The sequence below is a fragment of the Coregonus lavaretus genome (assembly GCF_964263955.1).
Source record: "Coregonus lavaretus genome assembly, chromosome: 21".
In the NCBI taxonomy this organism is placed as follows: Eukaryota; Metazoa; Chordata; class Actinopteri; order Salmoniformes; family Salmonidae; genus Coregonus; species Coregonus lavaretus.
The window spans coordinates 17,965,518-17,988,965 of record NC_140008.1 but is presented as its reverse complement, the minus strand read 5'-3'; the positions used below and the strand labels follow the sequence as shown (position 1 = coordinate 17,988,965).

The 23,448-nt window shown below is 43.4% G+C and overlaps 1 protein-coding gene across 2 annotated transcripts in view; it reads left to right on the top strand.

Moving 5' to 3' along the window:
- LOC311148936 (TLE family member 5-like) overlaps window positions 1-19,709 on the top strand; it is a 54,132-nt gene extending 34,423 nt beyond the window's left edge. Inside the window, exons 2-7 of one of the 2 annotated variants that reach the window (XM_084185972.1) lie at window positions 2,282-2,370; window positions 7,689-7,752; window positions 10,895-10,939; window positions 12,721-12,783; window positions 13,150-13,224; window positions 16,201-19,709. In XM_084185972.1, the coding sequence (XP_084042098.1) occupies window positions 2,282-2,370; window positions 7,689-7,752; window positions 10,895-10,939; window positions 12,721-12,783; window positions 13,150-13,224; window positions 16,201-16,425 (561 nt within the window). In that variant the 3' untranslated portion in view covers window positions 16,426-19,709. Of the gene's footprint in view, window positions 1-2,281; window positions 2,371-7,688; window positions 7,753-10,894; window positions 10,940-12,720; window positions 12,784-13,149; window positions 13,225-16,197 lie in introns of both variants that reach the window. The other variant, XM_084185971.1, reaches the window with a different exon arrangement.
- Window positions 19,710-23,448: the final 3,739 nt, after the last annotated feature.

Here is a 23,448-nt window from a genome sequence, read left to right as displayed (position 1 = left end):
GTGGCCTTTTATTGTCCCCAGCACAAGGTGCACCTGTGTAATGATCATGCTGTGTAATCAGCTTCTTGATATGCCATACCTGTCAGGAGGATGGATTGTCTTGGCAAAGGAGAAATGCTCACCTAACAGGGATGTAAACAAATTTGTGCACAACATTTTGGAGAAATACGCTTTTTGTGCTATAGGAAAATATCTGGGATCTTTTATTTCAGCTCATGAAACATGGGACACTTTACATGTTGCGTTTTATATTTTTGTTCAGTGTATCCACTGCTTGTAAAGTGACTGTGTAATGACAATACAATACCCGCTTGTACTGGTGAGTCATTTCAGCAAGACATGACACCTACCATCGCAGATTTTTCTGAAATTGTTTCTGTAGTTAGAAACAGGTACGATTGGCATTCCTGAAACATTCTTTTGTTGACTTTTTTTAAATCTGAAAATTAAGCTAATTGGTTGCACCCAAATTGGCCATTTTAATTTATAGGATTCAAATAAGATTCAATAAATATAGTACCCAACATCCGATTTGGACAGCTTCTTCCTACCAATGAGTAAGATGAGGGATCCCCCAAAAATGCTCAACCCAACCCACAGTATCAGTTCTCTGTTTGACAAGTAGTATGATGCTGCGGCTTGGAGAATTGCTTATTCATACCCTATTCCGAGACATTAGTAATTATTTATCATAAAGTAGTTTGAAAGTACCCGGTTTTAACCACTAGATGCCGCTGTTCCTGCTATACCACCACACTCTTATCCATTGTGCTGGTCTCATGTGTTTATTAACTGGATCACAACATTTCCTTTGCAACTTTGGCTCATGATGAAAATAAATTGTGCTCATCCTCACAATTCAAGCCAGTCCTCCATGAAAGCAAATTTCACCATGAGGCCAATGGTGACTTTAAAACAGTTCGAGTTTAATGGCTGTGATAGGAGAAAACTGATGGATCAACAACATTGTAGTTACTCCACAATACTAACCAAAAGTACAGAATGAAAAGCATGAAGCCTGTACAGAATAAAATATTCCAAAACATGCATTCTGTTTGCAATCAGGCACTAAAGTAATACTGCAAAAAAATGTGGCAAAGAAATTAACTTTTTATCCTGAATACAAAGCATTATGTTCGGGGCAAATCCAACACAACACACTGAGTACTACTTCATATTTTCAAGCATGGTGGTGGCTGCATCATGTTAAGGGGATGCTTGCCATCGGCAAGGACTAGGGAGTTTTTTATGATAAAAAGAAACAATAGAGCTAAGCACATGCAAAATCCTAGAGGAAAACCATGTTGTCTGCTTTCCAACAGACACTGGGAGACAAATTCACCTTCCAGCAGGACAATTACATAAACCACAAGGCCAAATATACACTGGAGTTGCTTACCAAGATGACATTGAATGTTCCTGAGTGGCCTAGTTACAGTTTTGACTTAAATCGGATGGCAAGACTTGAAAATAGCTGTCTAGCACTGATCAACAACCAACTTGACAGAGCTTGAAGAATTGTTTTAATAATTAATGGGCAAATATTGTACAATCCAGGTGTGCAAAGCGCTTAGACTTACCCAGAAAGACTCACAGCTGTAATCACTGCCAAATGTGATTCTAACATATATTGACTCAGGGGGATGAATACTTATCTATTCAAGGTATATTCATTTTATTTTATTTTTTATTTCACTTTGACGTTCAAGTATTTTGTGTAGGTCATTGAGAATTAAATCTATTTTAATCCCACTTTGTAAAATACATTATTTTGGAAAAGGTTGAGGGGTGTGAATACTTTCTGAAGGTACTGTATTATTGCACACAGTGAGTCCATGCAACTTTTGTGACTTAAGCACATTTTTACTCTGGAACTTATTTAGGCTTGCCAAAACAAATGGGTTGAATACTTATTGACTAAGTCTAAATGTCTAAACATAATTCCACTTTGACATTATGGGGTATTGTGTGTATTTTGAAGTCGGGCTGTAACACAAAATGTGGAACAAGTCAAGGGGTGGGAATACTTAAGGCACTGTATCAGAATCCTATAAATTAAGATGCTATCAATTCGCTTAATTTCTCCGAAATATTTAAACAAAATAATGTTTCAGGAATGCTAATCGTATCTGTTACTAACTACAGAAACGATCATCTTAGATGGTTTATGTCAATCCCATTTCTTGTGCTTTTTGAGGTGGAACGACCCTAGTGTGAGCCAGGCCAGACCTGTTTTATTTCACTAATGTGTTTTAATGGTGTTTGTCTGTCCGTCTTGCAGGCTTCATCGCAGCAGCTGAAATTCACAACCTCCGACTCGTGTGACCGAATCAAGGATGAGTTCCAGTTCCTCCAAGCACAATACCACAGGTACCCATTTAGCACTGTTGTTTCTCACACAAACCCTTCAACCAAGGCTTATCAGATGAACTAGGGGTTAAGATACTAAACCTGTCTGCTATTTGTGAATACTCTGAGCATAACCATATCTTTGTAGGTGAGTGTACAGACTAGAACACTTGAATTATATTCTGCTATGAGTTACAGTGGGGGGGTCATGCAGCAAGACAATGATCCAAAACACACAATCAAGTCTACATGAAAATGGTTAAAAAGCAACAAAGTATACGTTTGGAATGGCCTAGTCAAAGTCCAGACCTAATCCCAATTGAGATGTTGTGGCAGGACTTGAAACGAGCCGTTCATGCTTGAAAACCCACAAATGTCGCTGAGTTAAAGAAGTTCTGCATGCAAGAGTGGGCCAAAATTCCTCCACAGCGATGTGAGAGACTGATCAACAACTACAGGAAGCATTTGGTTGCAGTCATTGCAGCTAAAAGTGGCACAACCAGTTATTGAGAGTAAGGGGGCAATTAATTTTTCACACAGGGGAACTGGATGTTGCAGAACTTTGTTAACCAAAAAATATATATTTATTTAATTATTTGTAAACTCAGGTTCCCTTTATCTAATATTAGGTTTTGGTTGACGATCTGATAACATTCAGTATCACAAATAGAGAAAATCACAAAGGGTGCAAATAATTTTTCTCGGCATTGTATATTGGTGTACATACAGTACACATTATGTAGAGTAGCCTATGAATGGCTGTGGTTGAGGTTAGATCTGAGGAATGGTCTCTACCATCTGTGTCTGTGATGCCTACTGTACAGTGGGGGGAAAAAAGTATTTAGTCAGCCACCAATTGTGCAAGTTCTCCCACTTAAAAAGATGAGAGAGGCCTGTAATTTTCATCATAGGTACACGTCAACTATGACAGACAAATTGAGAAAAGAAAATCCAGAAAATCACATTGTAGGATTTTTTATGAATTTATTTGCAAATGATGGTGGAAAATAAGTATTTGGTCACCTACAAACAAGCAAGATTTCTGGCTCTCACAGACCTGTAACTTCTTCTTTAAGAGGCTCCTCTGTCCTCCACTCGTTACCTGTATTAATGGCACCTGTTTGAACTTGTTATCAGTATAAAAGACACCTGTCCACAACCTCAAACAGTCACACTCCAAACTCCACTATGGCCAAGACCAAAGAGCTGTCAAAGGACACCAGAAACAAAATTGTAGACCTGCACCAGGCTGGGAAGACTGAATCTGCAATAGGTAAGCAGCTTGGTTTGAAGAAATCAACTGTGGGAGCAATTATTAGGAAATGGAAGACATACAAGACCACTGATAATCTCCCTCGATCTGGGGCTCCACGCAAGATCTCACCCCGTGGGGTCAAAATGATCACAAGAACGGTGAGCAAAAATCCCAGAACCACACGGGGGGACCTAGTGAATGACCTGCAGAGAGCTGGGACCAAAGTAACAAAGCCTACCATCAGTAACACACTACGCCGCCAGGGACTCAAATCCTGCAGTGCCAGACGTGTCCCCCTGCTTAAGCCAGTACATGTCCAGGCCCGTCTGAAGTTTGCTAGAGTGCATTTGGATGATCCAGAAGAGGATTGGGAGAATGTCATATGGTCAGATGAAACCAAAATAGAACTTTTTGGTAAAAACTCAACTCGTCGTGTTTGGAGGACAAAGAATGCTGAGTTGCATCCAAAGAACACCATACCTACTGTGAAGCATGGGGGTGGAAACATCATGCTTTGGGACTGTTTTTCTGCAAAGGGACCAGGACGACTGATCCGTGTAAAGGAAAGAATGAATGGGGCCATGTATCGTGAGAGTTTGAGTGAAAACCTCCTTCCATCAGCAAGGGCATTGAAGATGAAACGTGGCTGGGTCTTTCAGCATGACAATGATCCCAAACACACCGCCCGGGCAACGAAGGAGTGGCTTCGTAAGAAGCATTTCAAGGTCCTGGAGTGGCCTAGCCAGTCTCCAGATCTCAACCCCATAGAAAATCTTTGGAGGGAGTTGAAAGTCCGTGTTGCCCAGCGACAGCCCCAAAACATCACTGCTCTAGAGGAGATCTGCATGGAGGAATGGGCCAAAATACCAGCAACAGTGTGTGAAAACTTACAGAAAACGTTTGACCTGTGTCATTGCCAACAAAGGGTATATAACAAAGTATTGAGAAACTTTTGTTATTGACCAAATACTTATTTTCCACCATCATTTGCAAATAAATTCATAAAAAATCCTACAATGTGATTTTCTGGATATTTTTTTTTCTCATTTTACATTTACATTTACATTTTAGTCATTTAGCAGACGCTCTTATCCAGAGCGACTTACAGTTAGTGAATACATATTTTTTTTATACTGGCCCCCCGTGGGAATTGATCCCACAACCCTGGCGTTGCAAACGCCATGCTCTATCAACTGAGCTACATCCCTGCCGGCCATTCCCTCCCCTACCCTGGACGACGCTGGGCCAATTGTGCGCCTCCCATGAGTCTCCCGGTCGCGGCCGGCTGCGACAGAGCCTGGATTCGAACCAGGATCTCTAGTGGCACAGTTAGCACTGCGATGCAGTGCCTTAGACCACTGCGCCACTCAGGAGTTTTGTCTGTCATGGTTGACGTGTACCTATGATGAAAATTACAGGCCTCTCTCATCTTTTTAAGTGGGAGAACTTGCACAATTGGTGGCTGACTAAATACTTTTTTTCCCCACTGTATGTTGCGTAAGTATACAGTGTGGAGTACTAGAGTACACTGCTGCTCATGGTTCTGTGCAAAAGCTCACAGGAATAACCTACATGATTAGAATATCAAATAAATCACATCAAGACTAATACATTTTCTTTCACCCCACCGTTTAACCCCATTCAGAGGCATACAGAAGCAGTTGAAAGAATACATTCTAGTAGTGTGTGTGCTGTTGCTCCAGAGGAGAAGACATGAAAATATTTTTTTATTTCTTTAAGAGCAGACCAATGGATGTGTGTGTCAGTTCTATTTGGAACCCTAGTCTAGAACTTTGTTCTCTTTCATGTAATAAAAAGCACTGTTATTGATGTACCGCTATAACCACAACCCAACAAAATTGGCAGTTGCTAGATGGTACAAGGTCATTTGTTTTACCTGCATTGAGATGTACCAGAGAGTACAGTATATTGCTCTGTTTGATTCATGACTAAATGTGTGGAGTTCATGGATCTCATGTTACCCAAGGAAGGTTTCCTCTTAATGGATTTCTAGCCTTTGAAGCAGCAGGGCTACAACTGCCTCTGATTCCCTCCCTCTATTTACCTGTGGTATAGGAACTAGGAAGTGTATTGGCTGAGGTTTTCTTTCCTCCCTGTTCCATTGAGCTTCATCAGAGGAGAAGCAGATAAAAGCCTGTGTGTTTGTTCGTTGTGTGAAATTTCTGTCTGTCTGATCATCAGTCCATTCCTAGTGTAGCAGGAACACCTCAGAGCCTGGGCTTTGGTGTGTAATTCCCTAGACAACCCACCGCCCCACTGTTTAACCCCCTTCAGAGGCAGATGGAAGCAGTTGAAAGAATACCTTTTCTCTACGCCGTATTCAGAGCATGCATACCCGCTGCCTAATGACTTGAGCTGAGGATAGACAAGGCTTTGTAGAAGGCTGCGTTCAGCCCTTTTAAAGGGAAATGTTCTGCAGGTGGTCTCCTGAGCATAGTAGCAAGCATTGTATCTGTTGCTCCCCCCCCCTCACATGCATAAATAGATCAGGGAATACATCAATCAAAATAAAGATGACAGCAGGAGCGATTTAGAGGCGGAAGGAGCGGCAATAAAACTCCATCAAAGTGTCGTTTGAGAGTGTCTCTCCGAGCCCCCGGGCCGCCTCCACCAATCACAAGCGCACAAAGACAATCACAATCCGCTCTCAGGTAGGGTGGCAGCAGGGGAGGCTGGTCGTCATGACAACCAACCCCTTTGTTTGCGCTCGCACTGCTGGATTTTATTTTATTTATTTTTTTGGAGGGGGAGGAGGAAAAAGCGATTTGGCTAAGTGGAGGCTGCAGGCGAAAGAGGAGTAGAGATGGAGGGCCGGAGGGAGGGAGGGAGCTGTCTGAATGAAATGCGCCCCCTGAGCACTTGTTTGGTCAGGGAATCTGAGGACTGCTGTTGAATTGTAATGAGGTGGTTTATTCTTTAAAGGAAAATATTTGTTTGTCAAAAGAAAACTATTTTAGATGTAAATGGCATGTTATAGACACCTTTTTTGGTGATTTTACTTGTTTTTGATAGACTTACCCCAAACAACAAATCACTTCCTCATTCTCGTGTTGTGCATTATGAGGGCCCTGAAAAAACATGAACAAACACAAATGCGTCCTTTTCGAAAACTGCAAAGCTCTCAGTATAGTGATGCAGGTCTTTAAATGTTGTACATAAGAAATTGTCATTCTGAACCTTATCCTTAACGTAATAGTCCCCTACGCAGAAGTGCAGACCGGGTGTGTCCTTATAGTATAAACTTATGTTTATCAAAAACAAGTGAAATCACAAAGGTGTCTGGACCCTTCTATAACATGGCATTTACATCAAAAATAGAGATTTGGTTGTGTAAAAAAATTATCCTTTAACCTTTTCACTTTGGGCTGGGTTAACAGCGCAGCTTTTATGAATCCATTTGCATCCACTATTTTTCCATGTCAGTGTCGGAATCAGCGGTGGCTATGAGCAGCAGTTTCCCAGTTGGGAACAATGATGAGGATTCGCCACAGCTAACGCTCTGCCTAATTGAGTCTTCATTCACAGTGATGCTGACGGCACAGATCCAGATCCCAAAGACTATCTTAACGTAAATACACCATTATAAACCCTCGTCTGATATTCATAACTGCTCCCTTCGTGTGTATCAATATTAATCAGGACACTCTGCAGAGGGGGATGTCAACACTGACGCCATTCCAATATGAAAGCTTGTGATAAGTGGTGTGGCAGCAGAGACTTGGCCTCCTTTGTCCTGTCACCTCCTGTGACATCTGCAGCAAGCGCTGTGACATGATTACAGCTAATGGCTGTCTGCGATGCATCACAGAGCTGCACATCCACGTCATCCACATCCACCAACCGTCTGCTTTTTATAGGCAGGACATTTAAATCACTCTGGGTGTATATATGGATCTTTATTGTGGTTTATTTGGGAGGCTTTCTTCTCTTTTGGTGGGTTGACACCTTGTTAGATCCAATGAGGGAAGGATGAAGTCATTTCCTGGCTCCCTGAAGAGGTATGGGTGATGCTTCCTGGAGACTAAAGATTTTAAATTTTTCATATTTTTCCTCTTCTCTGCAGTTTGAAGCTGGAGTGTGACAAGCTGGCCAGCGAGAAGTCTGAGATGCAACGTCATTATATCATGGTGAGTGTTTTTTTAAGTGTGTGTTTCTGTGTGTGTGTCTCACTGTCCAGTGTGTGTGTTTGCCTGTGTCAGTCCGTGTGTGATACTGTGAGTGACCCTGCTCTGTCAATGTCTACTTTGCAACGGCATGCCCCCCCACACTTCTGGTGACTTTTTTAAAAGGACATTCTACTCCAAAATGCATGAAAATGTAATGATGTTGACACAATCTGAAATATAACTGATGCGCCCTACTGTAGGGAGATGAGGAGCAATTGGTGGCTGTGCGCTCGTGCGTGCGACTGCTAGGTCTGTTTGCTACAAATATACACTGAGTACAAAACATTAGGAACTGTTCTTTCCATGACATAACTGACTAGGTGAATCCAGGTGAAAGCTATGACCCCTTATTGATGTCACCTGTTAAAACCACTTCAATCAGTGTAGATGAAGGAGAGGAGACAGGTTAGAGAAGGATGTTCATGCCTTGAGACAATTGAGACATAGATTGTGTATGTGTGCCATTCAGTGGGTGAATGGGCAAGACAAAATATTTAAGTGCCTTTCAACGGGGTATGGTAGTAGGTGCCGGGCGCACCGGTTTGAGTGTGTCAAGAACTGCAACGCTGCTGGGTTTTTCACACTCCACAGTTTCCTGTGTGTATCAAGAATGGTCCACCATCCAAAGGACGTCCAGCCAACGGCAGGCCAGTGGTCGAAAAACAGGTCCTTGATGAAAGAGGACAAAGGAGGCTGACACGAATTGTGCAGAGCAACAGATGGGCTACAGTTAGTTAACTGACTGTCCAGTACAACATTGGTGCCCAAAGACCCATAAAAGAATGCACAACTCGTCATACCTTGACATGAATGGGGTATGGCAGCCGACGACCTTAGAGTTCCACTTCTTTCAGCAAAAAACAAGAAACTGCGGTTGCAGTGGGCTAAGGAACGAAAACACTGGACAATTGGAAAACATTGCCTGGTCTGATGAATCCCGGTTTCTGCTCTTTCACGCTGATGGGAGGACAAGGGTATGGAGAAAACCACTTGAGTACTGTACATGCATCCATCATGCCGGCGTTGACATTGCAGGCTGGTGGTGCTGGTGCTGGTGGGATGTGTTTTCATGGCACACATTGGGAGCCTTGATATAAGTGGTGCAATGTTTGAATGCCACAGGATATCTGAACATCATTGCCAATCAGGTGCATCCCTCTGCGAATTGATTTTTTAGTCTCAGGGAAGCTCATCTGCATGCTCGTCGTCCTCACCAGGGTCTTGGCCTGACTGCAGACTGCTGGAGAAGTGTGCTGAATCCCGGTTTCAACTGTACTGGGCAGATGGCAGACTGTGAATGGCGTCATGTGGGCGAGCGGTTTAATGACGTCAACGTTGTGGACAGTGTACCCCATGGTGAGGTTATGTTATGGGCAGGCATAAGCTAAGGACAATGAACACAATTGCATTTTATCGATGGCAATTTGAATGCACAGTTACCGTGACGAGTAACTGAGGCCAATAGTCGTGCCATTCATCCGCCACCATCACCTCATGTTTTAGCATGATAATTCACAGCCCTATGTCGCAAGGATCTGTACACAATTCCTGGAAGCAGAAAATGTCTGTTCCTCCATGGCCTGCATACTCACCAAACATGTCACACATTGAGCATGTTTGGGATGCTCTGGATCGACGCGTACGACAGTGTTCCAGTCCCCGCCAATATCCAGCAACTTCACACAGCCATTGAAGAGGAGTGGGACAACATTCCACAGGCCACAATCAACAGCCTGATCAACTCTATGCGAAGGAGATGTGTCGCTCTACAGGAGGCAAATGGTGGTCACACCAGATACTGACTGGTTTTATGATCCACAACACTACCTTTTTTTAAAGGTGTCTGTGGCCAACAGATGCATTTCTGTATTCCTAGTCATGTGAAAGGATTAGGACCTAATTAGATTAGGGCCTAATTAATGTAATTTCAATTAACTGATTTCTTTATATGAGCTGTAACTCAGTAAAATTGTTCCCATGTTGCGTTTTATTTTTGTTCAGTGTATATTTGGGGCGCCGCTGCTAAATGGATATAGGGGAAACACTGCATTCATACCACCTAGCACCTCCTCTGCAGGCAGGGGGATGTTTAACACTGCAGCTAAATATGTCAACAAAACATATTTTCACCTTTTATGGGATATTTTTGCAACAAGTAATTGAATTTGGCACCATTTCAGTCTAGCAACTACAACATATAGCAATATTGCTAAAGTACACAGCAATATTGAAAATACGATCTCGCTCTTTTACCTTTGTCTCCAGTCTATACTCTTCCTCTCTGTAGCCCTGTGCCCATCTCTCTCTCTTTCTGTTTCTCTCTCTCCTCCCTCTTTCATGTCATTGTTCTCAGTCTTTTTATCTCTCCTCCCTCTTATGATTCCTCCTTTAGTCTCTTCTGTGGTCCTTTTGTCTCTGGTGTTATGTGTCATCCCTTCTTTCCGCCATCCTCTCCCCTCCTTCCCCCAACACATACTCTCTACCTCTAGCTAATCTCATTGTCTCTGGCAAGGCCCGTGTAGCTGTCTGATTCTGTCTCTAATTGATCCGTTGACTGGCTTAATCTCATCTAATCTGTGATGCGCTGCACTCGTATCCATCAGCGGATCAGTGTGTTTGTAGCCCCAGCCTGGTCCCCCCTCCCTTAATTGCCTATCGGGTTCCCCTGCTTCGCCGGCTGCTAACGCCAGCGCCTCCATTTCCCCAGCGCCATAATTGCTTTAGGGACGTGCCATTTTGTCTGGACAGCCAACGCTCCCCCTCGTGTGTGTGTGTGTGTGTGTGTGTGTGTGGGGAGCGGGTGATTTAACAGGGCTAATGCTGAGCCACTGGCCCGCTCATTAACGCATAACATACACACCATCCCTTGCCGTCTCACAGCGACACAGGAGGACAACAGGGTGTGTGTGCGTGTAAAGGGTTTTACCTGGTGTAACAGTAATGACATGATGCATGACACCCAGGAGATGGCTCTGTGGGACAGAAGGAAATGCATATAGCTAGACAATCTGCCTACACTCTACAGGACTTAATGGAATTTCCCTCTTTCTATTATTATACTGGAAACAATATAATAACGCCTCATCTTCCTTCTGCTTTACAGTACTATGAGATGTCCTATGGGTTGAACATTGAAATGCACAAGCAGGTAAGTCTCTCTCTGTCTACGTTAATAGGAAACCCTCCTTCAGCAGTGGTGTCGGAGATGGGAATCGGTTCTTCTTATCATCATGCCGCTTATAGACAGACCGAGAGTGAAACATCTCTCTCTGGCATCGCTGAGAAAGCATCCCTATTCAGAGGGATTGTTCTAAAGGAAGGAGCAGTACAGTACTGCGCAGGTTAAAGCTCTAGTCTCTGTATTTTCCTACATGGTCAGTGGAAGAGTAGCGTGCTGCTGTCTAAGGGGCTCATCCGGTGCCCATAGATCCGGGGGGGGGGGGGGGGGTAATTTATGGGCCGGCTGCTGGGGGAGAGCGATGGGCCTCTGTGGACCCGGCCTTATCTGTGACCTCGTCTGGCGGTGACGGCCACGCTAAAAGATTGACGGCTCCTCCATGACAGCCACACCGGCAGCACAGAACACGCAGTGAAAAATCGAGTCGCGCACACACACGCTCTAGCACGTACACACACAGCCCCTCGCTCTGCCTCATGAGTACAATTCATCACCCCTACTCCTTTATCTGACGGGGATGAAATATTTAGAAATTCAGAGGCAAGAGGGAGGGGGGGGGGCTGTGTGTGTGTGCGCGAGCGTGCTTGTGTGTGTATCCCCAATTATGTAAGCGCGTGTGAGTGGGTGCAGATGAACTGCGGCAGCATTAGAGGGTTGAAATGGAAGGGGATGTGTAGAACTGAATGTCGAAGAGAATTCACGTCTGTGTTTTGTGTTCAGCCTGCTCTTTCACTTTCTTCTTTTTTTCTTTTTCTTTTGTTCTCTCTTTCTATCGTTCTTTTTCGTTATTTAGTTCACTCTACTCTTTTTCTCTTTATTTTTCTCTTTCTTTTGTTCTTTCTCTTTGCTCTTTTTCTTTCTCTTTCTTTCTTTCGTTCTCTCTCTCCTCTCTCCTCTCTCTCCTCCCTGAGCTTTCTGTTCTCTCCAGCTGAGGAGCTCCAGACAGTTTAGTCTGGGATTGTGCCGGGGAGATACAGTTTAGTCTGGGATTGTGCCGGGGAGATACAGTTTAGTCTGGGATTGTGCCGGGGAGATACAGTTTAGTCTGGGATTGTGCCGGGGAGATACAGTTTAGTCTGGGATTGTGCCGGGGAGATACAGTTTAGTCTGGGATTGTGCCGGGGAGATACAGTTTAGTCTGGGATTGTGCCGGGGAGATACAGTTTAGTCTGGGATTGTGCCGGGGAGATACAGTTTAGTCTGGGATTGTGCCGGGGAGATACAGTTTAGTCTGGGATTGTGCCGGGGAGATACAGTTTAGTCTGGGATTGTGCCGGGGAGATATTGAAAAGGGGTTATTGTTTCTTCTTTGTCTCCCTCCACTTTTAAAAAAATGTCTCCATCCCTGCCAGTTGTAAGAACCCCTCTCCGGTTAGCTTGAATTAATTGCTCTCCCACCTGACAAAACATTTGGCATTTCCTCTTACTTTTGTGTGTGCGCACACTTGTGTGCATCATATTCTTCCTCACATATAGAAAGAGGCACAAAATGCATTTGAAGAGCAGAGCGAGATGTCAGTGTGCATGATGATGGAGTGATAAGAGTGTGGTGTTTTGTCTTCTGAGATATCACACTGAATTAGAAAGTAACACAATTAACACTGCTTTGCATATCAGAGTTGGTTATGATAATTACTACGTAAAGTAATATGTGTGCTTGTGAAGTGCCCTTTGGGAGCGTGGGTTCTATGTTGATGCGAGTCTGAGGGGTGTTAAATGAAGCTAAAGGCTGATGTGTTTTATCTCCTCAGGCTGAGATTGTGAAAAGATTAAACGGGATCTGTGCCCAAGTCCTCCCCTATCTGTCCCAGGAGGTAAGAACACCCCCTAACCCCTAACCCCTGACCCCTAACCCCACGTGGCGCCCTGCAGCCTGGAATGAGATCATTCTTATTTGACTTCTCAATCCCTCCTCCCTATAGCATATATCCCTCCATTCATCATTGAGAGCCCGGTAATGAAAGGGACCAGAGCGCTCTGCTGTGATCCAGATAAGATATGCTCATTTGTGTCCATGACGAGATGACCCATTACAACATGGGAGTGGATAATTGATTCTCCATCAGACCCCAGCATTGTGTTAGTGACTTAATAATTGAATCGGTATGGAGCACAGGGTCAGTGTTGGTAGTATTGAGCCATCTAACCCCCCCCCACCCGCATGTGTGTTTGTGTCCCAGCACCAGCAACAGGTCCTGGGGGCCATTGAGAGGGCCAAGCAGGTCACCCCTCCAGAGATGAACTCCATCATCCGGGTAGGCTGCTCCCTCTAGGCACTCCTCAATGGGGCTGATACTCATCACTATCTAGCTATCAATCCATCATTATGATGCGTCTGATGCTCTGGGTTTTAATGGAGCTTTATGTTTGGTGTTTTAGATATTGATGATGATGAACGGTCTTTGTCTGGAATATGTCAAGGCTCAGTTGTACATTTTGTGGAATGGATGTGCTCAGTTTGTACACACACACACAAAACACACCTGAGCACATGTACAGTGGGGAAAAAAAGTATTTAGTCAGCCACCAATTGTGCAAGTTCTCCCACTTAAAAAGATGAGAGGCCTGTAATTTTCATCATAGGTACACGTCAACTATGACAGACAAATTGAGGGAAAAAAATCCAGAAAATCACATTGTAGGATTTTTTATGAATTTATTTGCAAATGATGGTGGAAAATAAGTATTTGGTCACCTACAAACAAGCAAGATTTCTGGCTCTCACAGACCTGTAACTTCTTCTTTAAGAGGCTCCTCTGTCCTCCACTCGTTACCTGTATTAATGGCACCTGTTTGAACTTGTTATCAGTATAAAAGACACCTGTCCACAACCTCAAACAGTCACACTCAACAAAAGTTTCTCTATACTTTGTTATATACCCTTTGTTGGCAATGACACAGGTCAAACGTTTTCTGTAAGTCTTCACAAGGTTTTCACACACTGTTGCTGGTATTTTGGCCCATTCCTCCATGCAGATCTCCTCTAGAGCAGTGATGTTTTGGGGCTGTCGCTGGGCAACACGGACTTTCAACTCCCTCCAAAGATTTTCTATGGGGTTGAGATCTGGAGACTGGCTAGGCCACTCCAGGACCTTGAAATACTTCTTACGAAGCCACTCCTTTGTTGCCTGGGCGGTGTGTTTGGGATCATTGTCATGCTGAAAGACCCAGCCACGTTTCATCTTCAATGCCCTTGCTGATAGGAGGTTTTCACTCAAAATCTCACGATACATGGCCCCATTCATTCTTTCCTTTACACGGATCAGTCGTCCTGGTCCCTTTGCAGAAAAACAGCCCCAAAGCATGATGTTTCCACCCCCATGCTTCACAGTAGGTATGGTGTTCTTTGGATGCAACTCAGCATTCTTTGTCCTCCAAACACGACGAGTTGAGTTTTTACCAAAAAGTTCTATTTTGGTTTCATCTGACCCATATGACATTCTCCCAATCCTCTTCTGGATCATCCAAATGCACTCTAGCAAACTTCAGACGGGCCTGGACATGTACTGGCTTAAGCAGGGGGACATGTCTGGCACTGCAGGATTTGAGTCCCTGGCGGCGTAGTGTGTTACTGATGGTAGGCTTTGTTACTTTGGTCCCAGCTCTCTGCAGGTCATTCACTAGGTCCCCCCGTGTGGTTCTGGGATTTTTGCTCACCGTTCTTGTGATCATTTTGACCCCACGGGGTGAGATCTTGCGTGGAGCCCCAGATCGAGGGAGATTATCAGTGGTCTTGTATGTCTTCCATTTCCTAATAATTGCTCCCACAGTTGATTTCTTCAAACCAAGCTGCTTACCTATTGCAGATTCAGTCTTCCCAGCCTGGTGCAGGTCTACAATTTTGTTTCTGGTGTCCTTTGACAGCTCTTTGGTCTTGGCCATAGTGGAGTTTGGAGTGTGACTGTTTGAGGTTGTGGACAGGTGTCTTTTATACTGATAACAAGTTCAAACAGGTGCCATTAATACAGGTAACGAGTGGAGGACAGAGGAGCCTCTTAAATAAGAAGTTACAGGTCTGTGAGAGCCAGAAATCTTGCTTGTTTGTAGGTGACCAAATACTTGTTTTCCACCATCATTTGCAAATAAATTCATTAAAAATCCTACAATGTGATTTTCTGGAATTATTTTTCTCATTTTGTCTGTCATAGTTGACGTGTACCTATGATGAAAATTACAGGCCTCTCATCTTTTTAAGTGGGAGAACTTGCACAATTGGTGGCTGACTAAATGCTTTTTTTCCCCACTGTATATAATTGTTGCCAAAAATATTGGCACTCTTGCACGTTTCTTAGATAATTACCTATTTCTTATAAAATAAGTTGGAAAAATATATAATAAAATTGGTCTCCACATCTTGTAATTGGATTTTAAACATTGCAGAACAATTATTTTTGTTGTGTAAACTTAAGTTTACCATTTTAATTTAGAAAATAAAGACTAATGGCATGGACAAAATGATTGTTACCAACGACTAAATGAAGCATTCAAAGACAAGAACACCCTCCCTACAATCAAACATGGGGAGGTTTGATAATGCTGTGGGATTGCTTTGCTGCCCCTGGTACTGAATGTGTGCAAGAACTCATGAAATCAGCAGATGATCAAGGATTTTTGGAGTGCAATGTTCAACTCAGTGTCTGGGACTCTGTTGAAGGTTGTTGGTCATCCAGCAGGACAACGACCCCAAACACACATCAAAAGCACCCTGGAATGGTTCAAGAAGAAGCGCTGGACTGTTCTGGAGTGGCCAATGAAGAGTTCAGATCTGAATCACATCCATAACCTATGGCAAGAGCTGAAAACAGCAGTTGGAATTAGAGATGTTTGCTGTAGAAAAGTGAGCTAAATTGCCAGTAAAAGTTGCAGCAAGCTCATTGATGGCTACAAGAAGCATTTGTCGGGTGTTATCTTGGCCAAAGGCTGTGCAGTGAAATACTAGCTCCGGGGTGCCAATAAGTTTGTCCATGCCGTTTGTCTTTATATTTTACATTTACAATTGTAAACTTAAGTTTTATGGTTCTGCGATCCTAAAAATCCAATAACAAGGTGTGGAGACCAAAAGTTGTTTTCAATTTCAGCTTATTTGAGAATAAATAGGTATTTCTTTAAGAAAGGTGCAAGGCTGCCAATATATTTGTGTGTGCGCACGCACGTGCACTCGTGTGAGAGCCATATGTACCCATCTCTGTATCTCCCCTGTGTTTGAGCTGTGTGTGTGTTGTCCGCAGCAGCAGCTCCAGGCTCACCAGCTGTCCCAGCTCCAGGGTCTGGCCCTGCCCATGACCCCCATGCCCCTGGGCTTGAGCCAGTCAACCCTGCCGGCCGTCACCTCCTCTTCAGGCCTCTTCTCCCTCTCCTCCATCCTGGCCTCGCAGGCCCAGCTGGCCAAGGAGGAGAAGGCTTCTCGCGAGGGAGCCGACAGCCACCGTGAGGAGGACGGGGACAAGTCCGACTAGAGCTCCCTCCCGCCCTCCACCGCATATTAACAACAACAGCAGCGTCGGAGGGCTGTGGTCCTACTATCATTTATTTCATATATATATAAACATTGTGTGTGTGATTTGAGCTTTACTTCTCTTTTTGCTCATTTGTTTTTCCCTCCTCCTGCTCCCTTTATGGCCCAGTGGTAAGTGGATCTGTGTTTTTATGCCACCCTGGCTCTCTTTAACCAGGGCCCATCTGGGAGCCTGAATGTCACATAGTATAAGTGGAATAACAAACCAGACTTTTAGACAAGCAACAGCAAAAACTGTCTGTGAAGATCTGAATCCTAACTTGAAAATCTTGCATTGATATCAGTGAGAAAATTTGCTGAGAAGTTTTGTTGGCCGCACTTCGATTTTCAGGTTAGGATTCGTCCCCAAGGTAAAAGAGGGTAGTTGAAATATGGCCGTCTTCTTGGTGAATAGTTTAACTAGGTAACTCCAGTCCCTGATGGCTATAGGTGGGGGAGAAGCATTCCTGTTGTAATGCCATGTAAAGCTGTGCTCTTACGTAGTCAAACGCTAGTGCTGCTTTTAGTCGTTTTTAGAAAGGACGTATTGAAAAATTACCTCTAGATAAATAGAGATTATTATATGTATAATCTAATCTACATTTAAATGGGAAACGAAAAACACCTTAGAGCTACTTTCATGCTGTTTCTCTTCAAGTCTGTGCTATCATTCCTACAAATAAATCTACCCCCTATGACTAATTCCCCAGAGAGCCCTGTCTAACCCACTGAGCTACTTTAGACCGCTTCCATGAAAGGCATGCTATCAATACTATCATAACAGTCCGAATGTACAGATCGCAGCGATGACTAACATTGTGCGAGATAGAAAACACCTTTAGATCTTTTCTCTCCTTGGTGGGGATGCAGTAGGAGAGTGCACATTGCCTCTGCAACACTAGAGAGCAGTAAGTGTTTTAGAAAGCAGCTCTGACATCCACTGAGTCACCTCTTTGAACAGGAATCTCTGGTCTATTCTAGGAAACAGGTTGACATCTCTCTCTATTGTTAGGCAGCAGCATAGAACAAAATGTGCAAAATGTTCACTGCGCCCACTATCTTTTCACTCAAAAGATGAGTCGCTGTATAAGAAGAAATTATGCATGATTTAGCTCTTGTATAGAATACATATACAGCACTCACAAATTTGGATGCATTGTCCATGGCCAATGAATAGTTTTAAATTAAAGTTTTTTTTATCAGTCATTTATTGAGTAGATAAAGCACAAATGGCCACCATTTGGTGTGCATTTACATAACAAAATATCTATTTTCTATAAACCCCAACATGTTTCTCACAGCCTGTTGGAGAAAGAGTGTGCGATTATTAGCTGGACCCGTAAGTGCCGCTGTAGTCTAGAACTAAAGGTCGAGGCAGCTTTAGCGCTATGGAGAATGGTATAGAAGATGTGATGGTGACTAGTGGTTTTACTGTAAGATTGGTGTTATTGTCTGATCATTGTTTTGATCCCAGTCTGTTATACAGCGTGTGTTGTACTGTATGTTTTTTGTATTCCCCTTATATTAATAGACATCCTCCTTTCTGTTTGATGGTGGGTTACACTGTGAGGGTGTAGAGATCTGTGTAAATGTCTTAGATAAAGCGTCGGAAGAAAACTGATTCCATAGCCCTATGTGAATGCATTCATAAACCTCTGTAATATAGATTTGAACGTTGGTCAGTCAGTGGTGAACCTGGGAAGTCTAATACTGCTTGTGAACGGCACAACTTACTCTTATCGACATAAACAGTAGTGATATGCAATGCGTGTGGGTAGATGCACACAAACGCATGTCTCTTGCGGAACTATATTCCTTTCTATTAGCGAAGAAATGTTTAAAAAAAAGTTTGGTCCACATTTTCTGTGATCAATGCACTTGTTTGAATATTATCGCTATGAAATAGAATGAGAGTAAAAGGCTTTTAAAGATTCCGATAAATTATGTATTTGTTTAGTAGTGGAGGGCCAGTTTATGTATACAGTTATACATATAAAGCTTTATGTGTATATGTAGGGTGTCCCCACCCACTCTGCTCAGAGTGGGTGAAAACGCGCTTTGGTGATAATTTCACTTATGTTATAAAATACATTTTACCAGGACAAATATGATTATTCATGTTCTGAATCGGTCAATGGGGTCTTTCTCTAACATATCATTTAACATTTATATCAAAAAAGTCCGATTTCGTAACCTAATACATCCGATAATAAGCACTGAGCTCTGTTGACATAAGGGTGCAGGTTTTGCATAACAACTTGAGGATTTTACATTTTGTGGTCGTCTTCAAAGTTGTTTCCGCTGGTCGCAAAAAGCTAAATTGGCATGACAGGAGCTGAATTAAATATAAAAGGCTTTGAAAATAAAAAAGCTTGGTATATGGTCAGTGCGCAATTGACATTTTAGAGATACGCTTGTTTTTGTGAGAAATCGTCAAAAAGGAATAGGAATTTTGAATGAATATGTAAAGCGTATATTAAAATAAGAAAGTACTACGTCATGTCTCAAATAGATATCCATCTTACCTTTATTTTACGTCCTGCGGCTTCGAGAAGGAAGATGCCGAGTTCAACTGGAAAGTGAGCCTGTCAGGTAACCAGAAGCCTTAATTCTTGCACAGAATCCAGCCTAGCTGACGCGATGCAATTATCCAGATTTTTTGACCCCGTTTTTCTCTGGCTTCCATTGATTTAGTCATCCTAATTCTGGCCATCCTACATGGGTAAACACTCCAATACCTTTTGAATGGATTATGATAGAGACATGAGGTTTGGACCATTGGTTTTCTTAAAGTATCTACACAATTAACACTATTTTAACAATTTGTCAAAATATGTTTTTGATTGGACACCCCTGGTATATGACTGCATCTTATGTGTCTGTCCTGGATGATTCCTGTGCTATGTCCTACAGTGCTGATGTGACACTAGAGGAACTGCAGTGCTTTGACCTATACCTGTCCCTCTTAACCCCTGACCCATTGTTTGCCCTTTACCCGTTTTCCCATAGCGTGAAGCATTGTAAGTATTTGGAGCTTTGTATAGATCATTTTTTGAATACTTATTTTGTGTATAATGTAAAAAGTGCATACTTTGGCCCCCCAAAAAGGTTTTGTGTCATGAAATCATAGCTTCATTTAAAGAAAAGGTGAAATATAAAAATAACAAACATTTACTATAAATAAATGAAATGTTCTGCAGTAAGGAAGTACTTCTGGTGCCTTACAAATAAAGTAAATCAAGTCAATCGTTGTCTGTCCTGTTTTTTGTTTTTGTGCATCTTATCCAAGAGGCAATGCCACAGTGGAAATGCAGTGGAGCTCAAGCATCAATGGTGTAATGTTACTATACATTTCTCAGTATTACTACTAGATGAAGGATGACATTTAGATGACTAATACTAGCCTAGTGATGGACAGGAGTCTATGTGAATGCCTGTGGAGCTTTGAGGTCCCTGTAGTTCATTGTCACTCCACACGGCGGAAGTGTTGATTTAAAAATGTCATCCTGTGTCATTTCTACACTGGGCTGGATAATTGCTGAGGTATTCCTCCATGTGCGTCTGTCACAGATGCATGGAATAGTGGAGGAATGGTAGTGTATGTCTGCTCCGTGGCGTTCCTGGTTTAGGTTTTCACCACCACATGTTCTGTGTATTATTGGGACATTGGGACATGCCCCAGTTGGCACCTCTGCACAACCCTCATGTAGATATCCCATATATCAGTCAAACGCATAACTTGTGTCATCGCATTCATGGCTATTTTTCATTACACACACACACACACAGATAGTGTTACGCACACACGGGCGGTTACACACACACTCCCTATTGGTTATTTCTGCTGTATGTGTTGAATGACAGTGTGCCCTTGGTTGTGTGTGTTTTGTGTGTGCTCTGAGGCAGTGCTGGTGAAACCTCAGCTACTGTGCCTCCAACCCGCTTTCTCCTCTCCTTCCCGCTCTGCTCGGTCTGTCTCCCCAAGGACTCCTCTGGATCTGAGCCCAGCACTTAAATAAATATGAAAGTGCCCTATTTTCTGTGTCAGGATACAGGACTCCTCTGAGAAGCACTGATGTGGTGGGAAGGTTTTTTCCCCTCTGCAACATAGCACATTGTACGTAAAGACTGCGAATCATTTGGATTTCACTTCAATGGTTATATTAGCTACACTAACACGTTACATCATATACAGTGCCTTTTTAGATTTGTGTATTGTTGTGAATTGTTAGATACTACTGCACTGTTGGAGCTAGGAACAAGCATTTCGCTGCACCCGCAATAACATCTGCTAAACGTGTATGTAACCAATAAAATGTGATTTGACTTGATGGAAATGCCCAGAAGACCATGTTGTGATGTTGTTGGGTAACCATGTGCATGTACTGAGCAGAGGAGGGGAGCGTCTGAATGGAGAACAAGAAGCATCTTGATTGACTCATTCAGAGCCATCGCTGCTTTCCCCATCACTCCCTTGCTCATACTCTCCATGATGGCTTGATTATGGAGGCGCTCTCTGTCTCCTTTCTCTCCTCTCCCTCTCTCGCCTCTATCTCTCCTCTGTCTCTCTCTCTCTCCGTCATCCCTCTCTCTCCAAGGTGATATATGCTGTGCTGGTTTATTCATGTGTCCCAGGGAACGGAGGCTGTCAATCTGTCTGCCTCTCATCCATCCTCCTCCCCTCCGTCTAGCTCTCCTCCTGTCATTCCCTCACTGCCTCCCTCTGTCACTCTCCCTCTCTTTTGTTCTGTCTCTTACATCTGTGGCAGTCTCTTTTTTGGGGGTTTTCTGCAAAGGCCTCCCTATTTCTCTTAATCTTCATTTGTTTCTCTCTTTCTCGTCTTTCTTCTGCACAGACACACATATGTACAGTGGGGAGAACAAGTATTTGATACACTGCCGATTTTGCAGGTTTTCCTACTTACAAAGCATGTAGAGGTCTGTAATTTTTATCATAGGTACACTTCAACTGTGAGAGACGGAATCTAAAACAAAAATCCAGAAAACCACATTGTATGATTTTTAAGTAATTCATTTGCATTTTATTGCATGACATAAGTATTTGATCACCTACCAACCAGTAAGAATTCCGGCTCTCACAGACCTGTTAGTTTTTCTTTAAGAAGCCCTCCTGTTCTCCACTCATTACCTGTATTAACTGCACCTGTTTGAACTCATTACCTGTATAAAAGACACTTGTCCACACACTCAATCAAACAGACGCCAACCTCTCCACAATGGCCAAGACCAGAGAGCTGTGTAAGGACATCAGGGATAAAATTGTAGACCTGCACAAGGCTGGGATGGGCTACAGGACAATAGGCAAGCAGCTTGGTGAGAAGGCAACAACTGTTGGCGCAATTATTAGAAAATGGAAGAAGTTCAAGATGACGTCAATCACCCTCGGTCTGGGGCTCCATGCAAGATCTCACCTCGTGGGGCATCAATGATCATGAGGAAGGTGAGGGATCAGCCCAGAACTACACAGCAGGACCTGGTCAATGACCTGAAGAGAGCTGGGACCACAGTCTCAAAGAAAACCATTAGTAACACACTACGCTGTCATGGATTAAAATCCTGCAGCGCACGCAAGGTCCTCCTGCTCAAGCCAGCGCATGTCCAGGCCCGTCTGAAGTTTGCCAATGACCATCTGGATGATCCAGAGGAGGAATGGGAGAAGGTAATGTGGTCTGATGAGACAAAAATATAGCTTTTTGGTCTAAACTCCACTCGCCGTGTTTGGAGGAAGAAGGATGAGTACAACCCCAAGAACACCATCCCAACCGTGAAGCATGGAGGTGGAAACATCATTCTTTGGGGATGCTTTTCTGCAAAGGGGACAGGACGACTGCACCGTATTTAGGGGAGGATGGATGGGGCCATGTATCGCGAGATCTTGGCCAACAACCTCCTTCCCTCAGTAAGAGCATTGAAGATGGGTCGTGGCTGGGTCTTCCAGCATGACAACGACCCGAAAACACACAGCCAGGGCAACTAAGGAGTGGCTCCGTAAGAAGCATCTCAAGGTCCTGGAGTGGTCTAGCCAGTCTCCAGACCTGAACCCAATAGAACATCTTTGGAGGGAGCTGAAAGTCCGCATTGCTCAGCGACAGCCCCGAAACCTGAAGGATCTGGAGAAGGTCTGTATGGAGGAGTGGGCCAAATTCCCTGCTGCAGTGTGTGCAAACCTGGTCAAGACCTACAGGAAACGTATGATCTCTGTAATTGCAAACAAAGGTTTCTGTACCAAATATTAAGTTCTGCTTTTCTAATGTATCAAATACTTATGTCATGCAATAAAATGCAAATTAATTACTTAAAAATCATACAATGTGATTTTCAGGATTTTTGTTTTAGATTCCGTCTCTCACAGTTGAAGTGTACCTATGATAAAAATTAGACTTCTACATGCTTTGTAAGTAGGAAAACCCGCAAAATCGGCAGTGTATCAAATACTTGTTCTCCCCACTGTGTGTGTGTGTGTGTGTATATATATATACACACACACACACACACAGTCCCAATTCAACCCTTGTTTCCTCCCTGTCAATCTCTTATTTTTTCTCTCATCTGCGTTCTCTGTGTGAGTGGAGTGTATAGTACGGCCCATCCCAGCTGGAGGGGTCCATGTTGACAGGGCCCAGCTGGAGGAGTCCATGTTGACAGGCCCAGCTGGAGGAGTCCATGTTGACAGTGCCCAGCTGGAGGACACAGCCCAGCTGGAGGAGTCCATGTTGACAATTCAGCGCATAACAACGAAATGTGGAATAAGTCAAGGGGTATGAATACTTTCTGAAGGCACTGTATCCTCCTCTCACTGCCTCTACTCTGTCCCCTACGTGTGTGTGGTGTGTATGAGATGAGGACTATTAAAAGTTTAATGGAGTCGTGTGATACAAACACCCCCCCCCCCCCCCCCCCCTTTTTTTTCTTCTTCACTCTGCTCATCCTTTCTCTCCTTCACTGTCCTTCCCACTCTATCTCC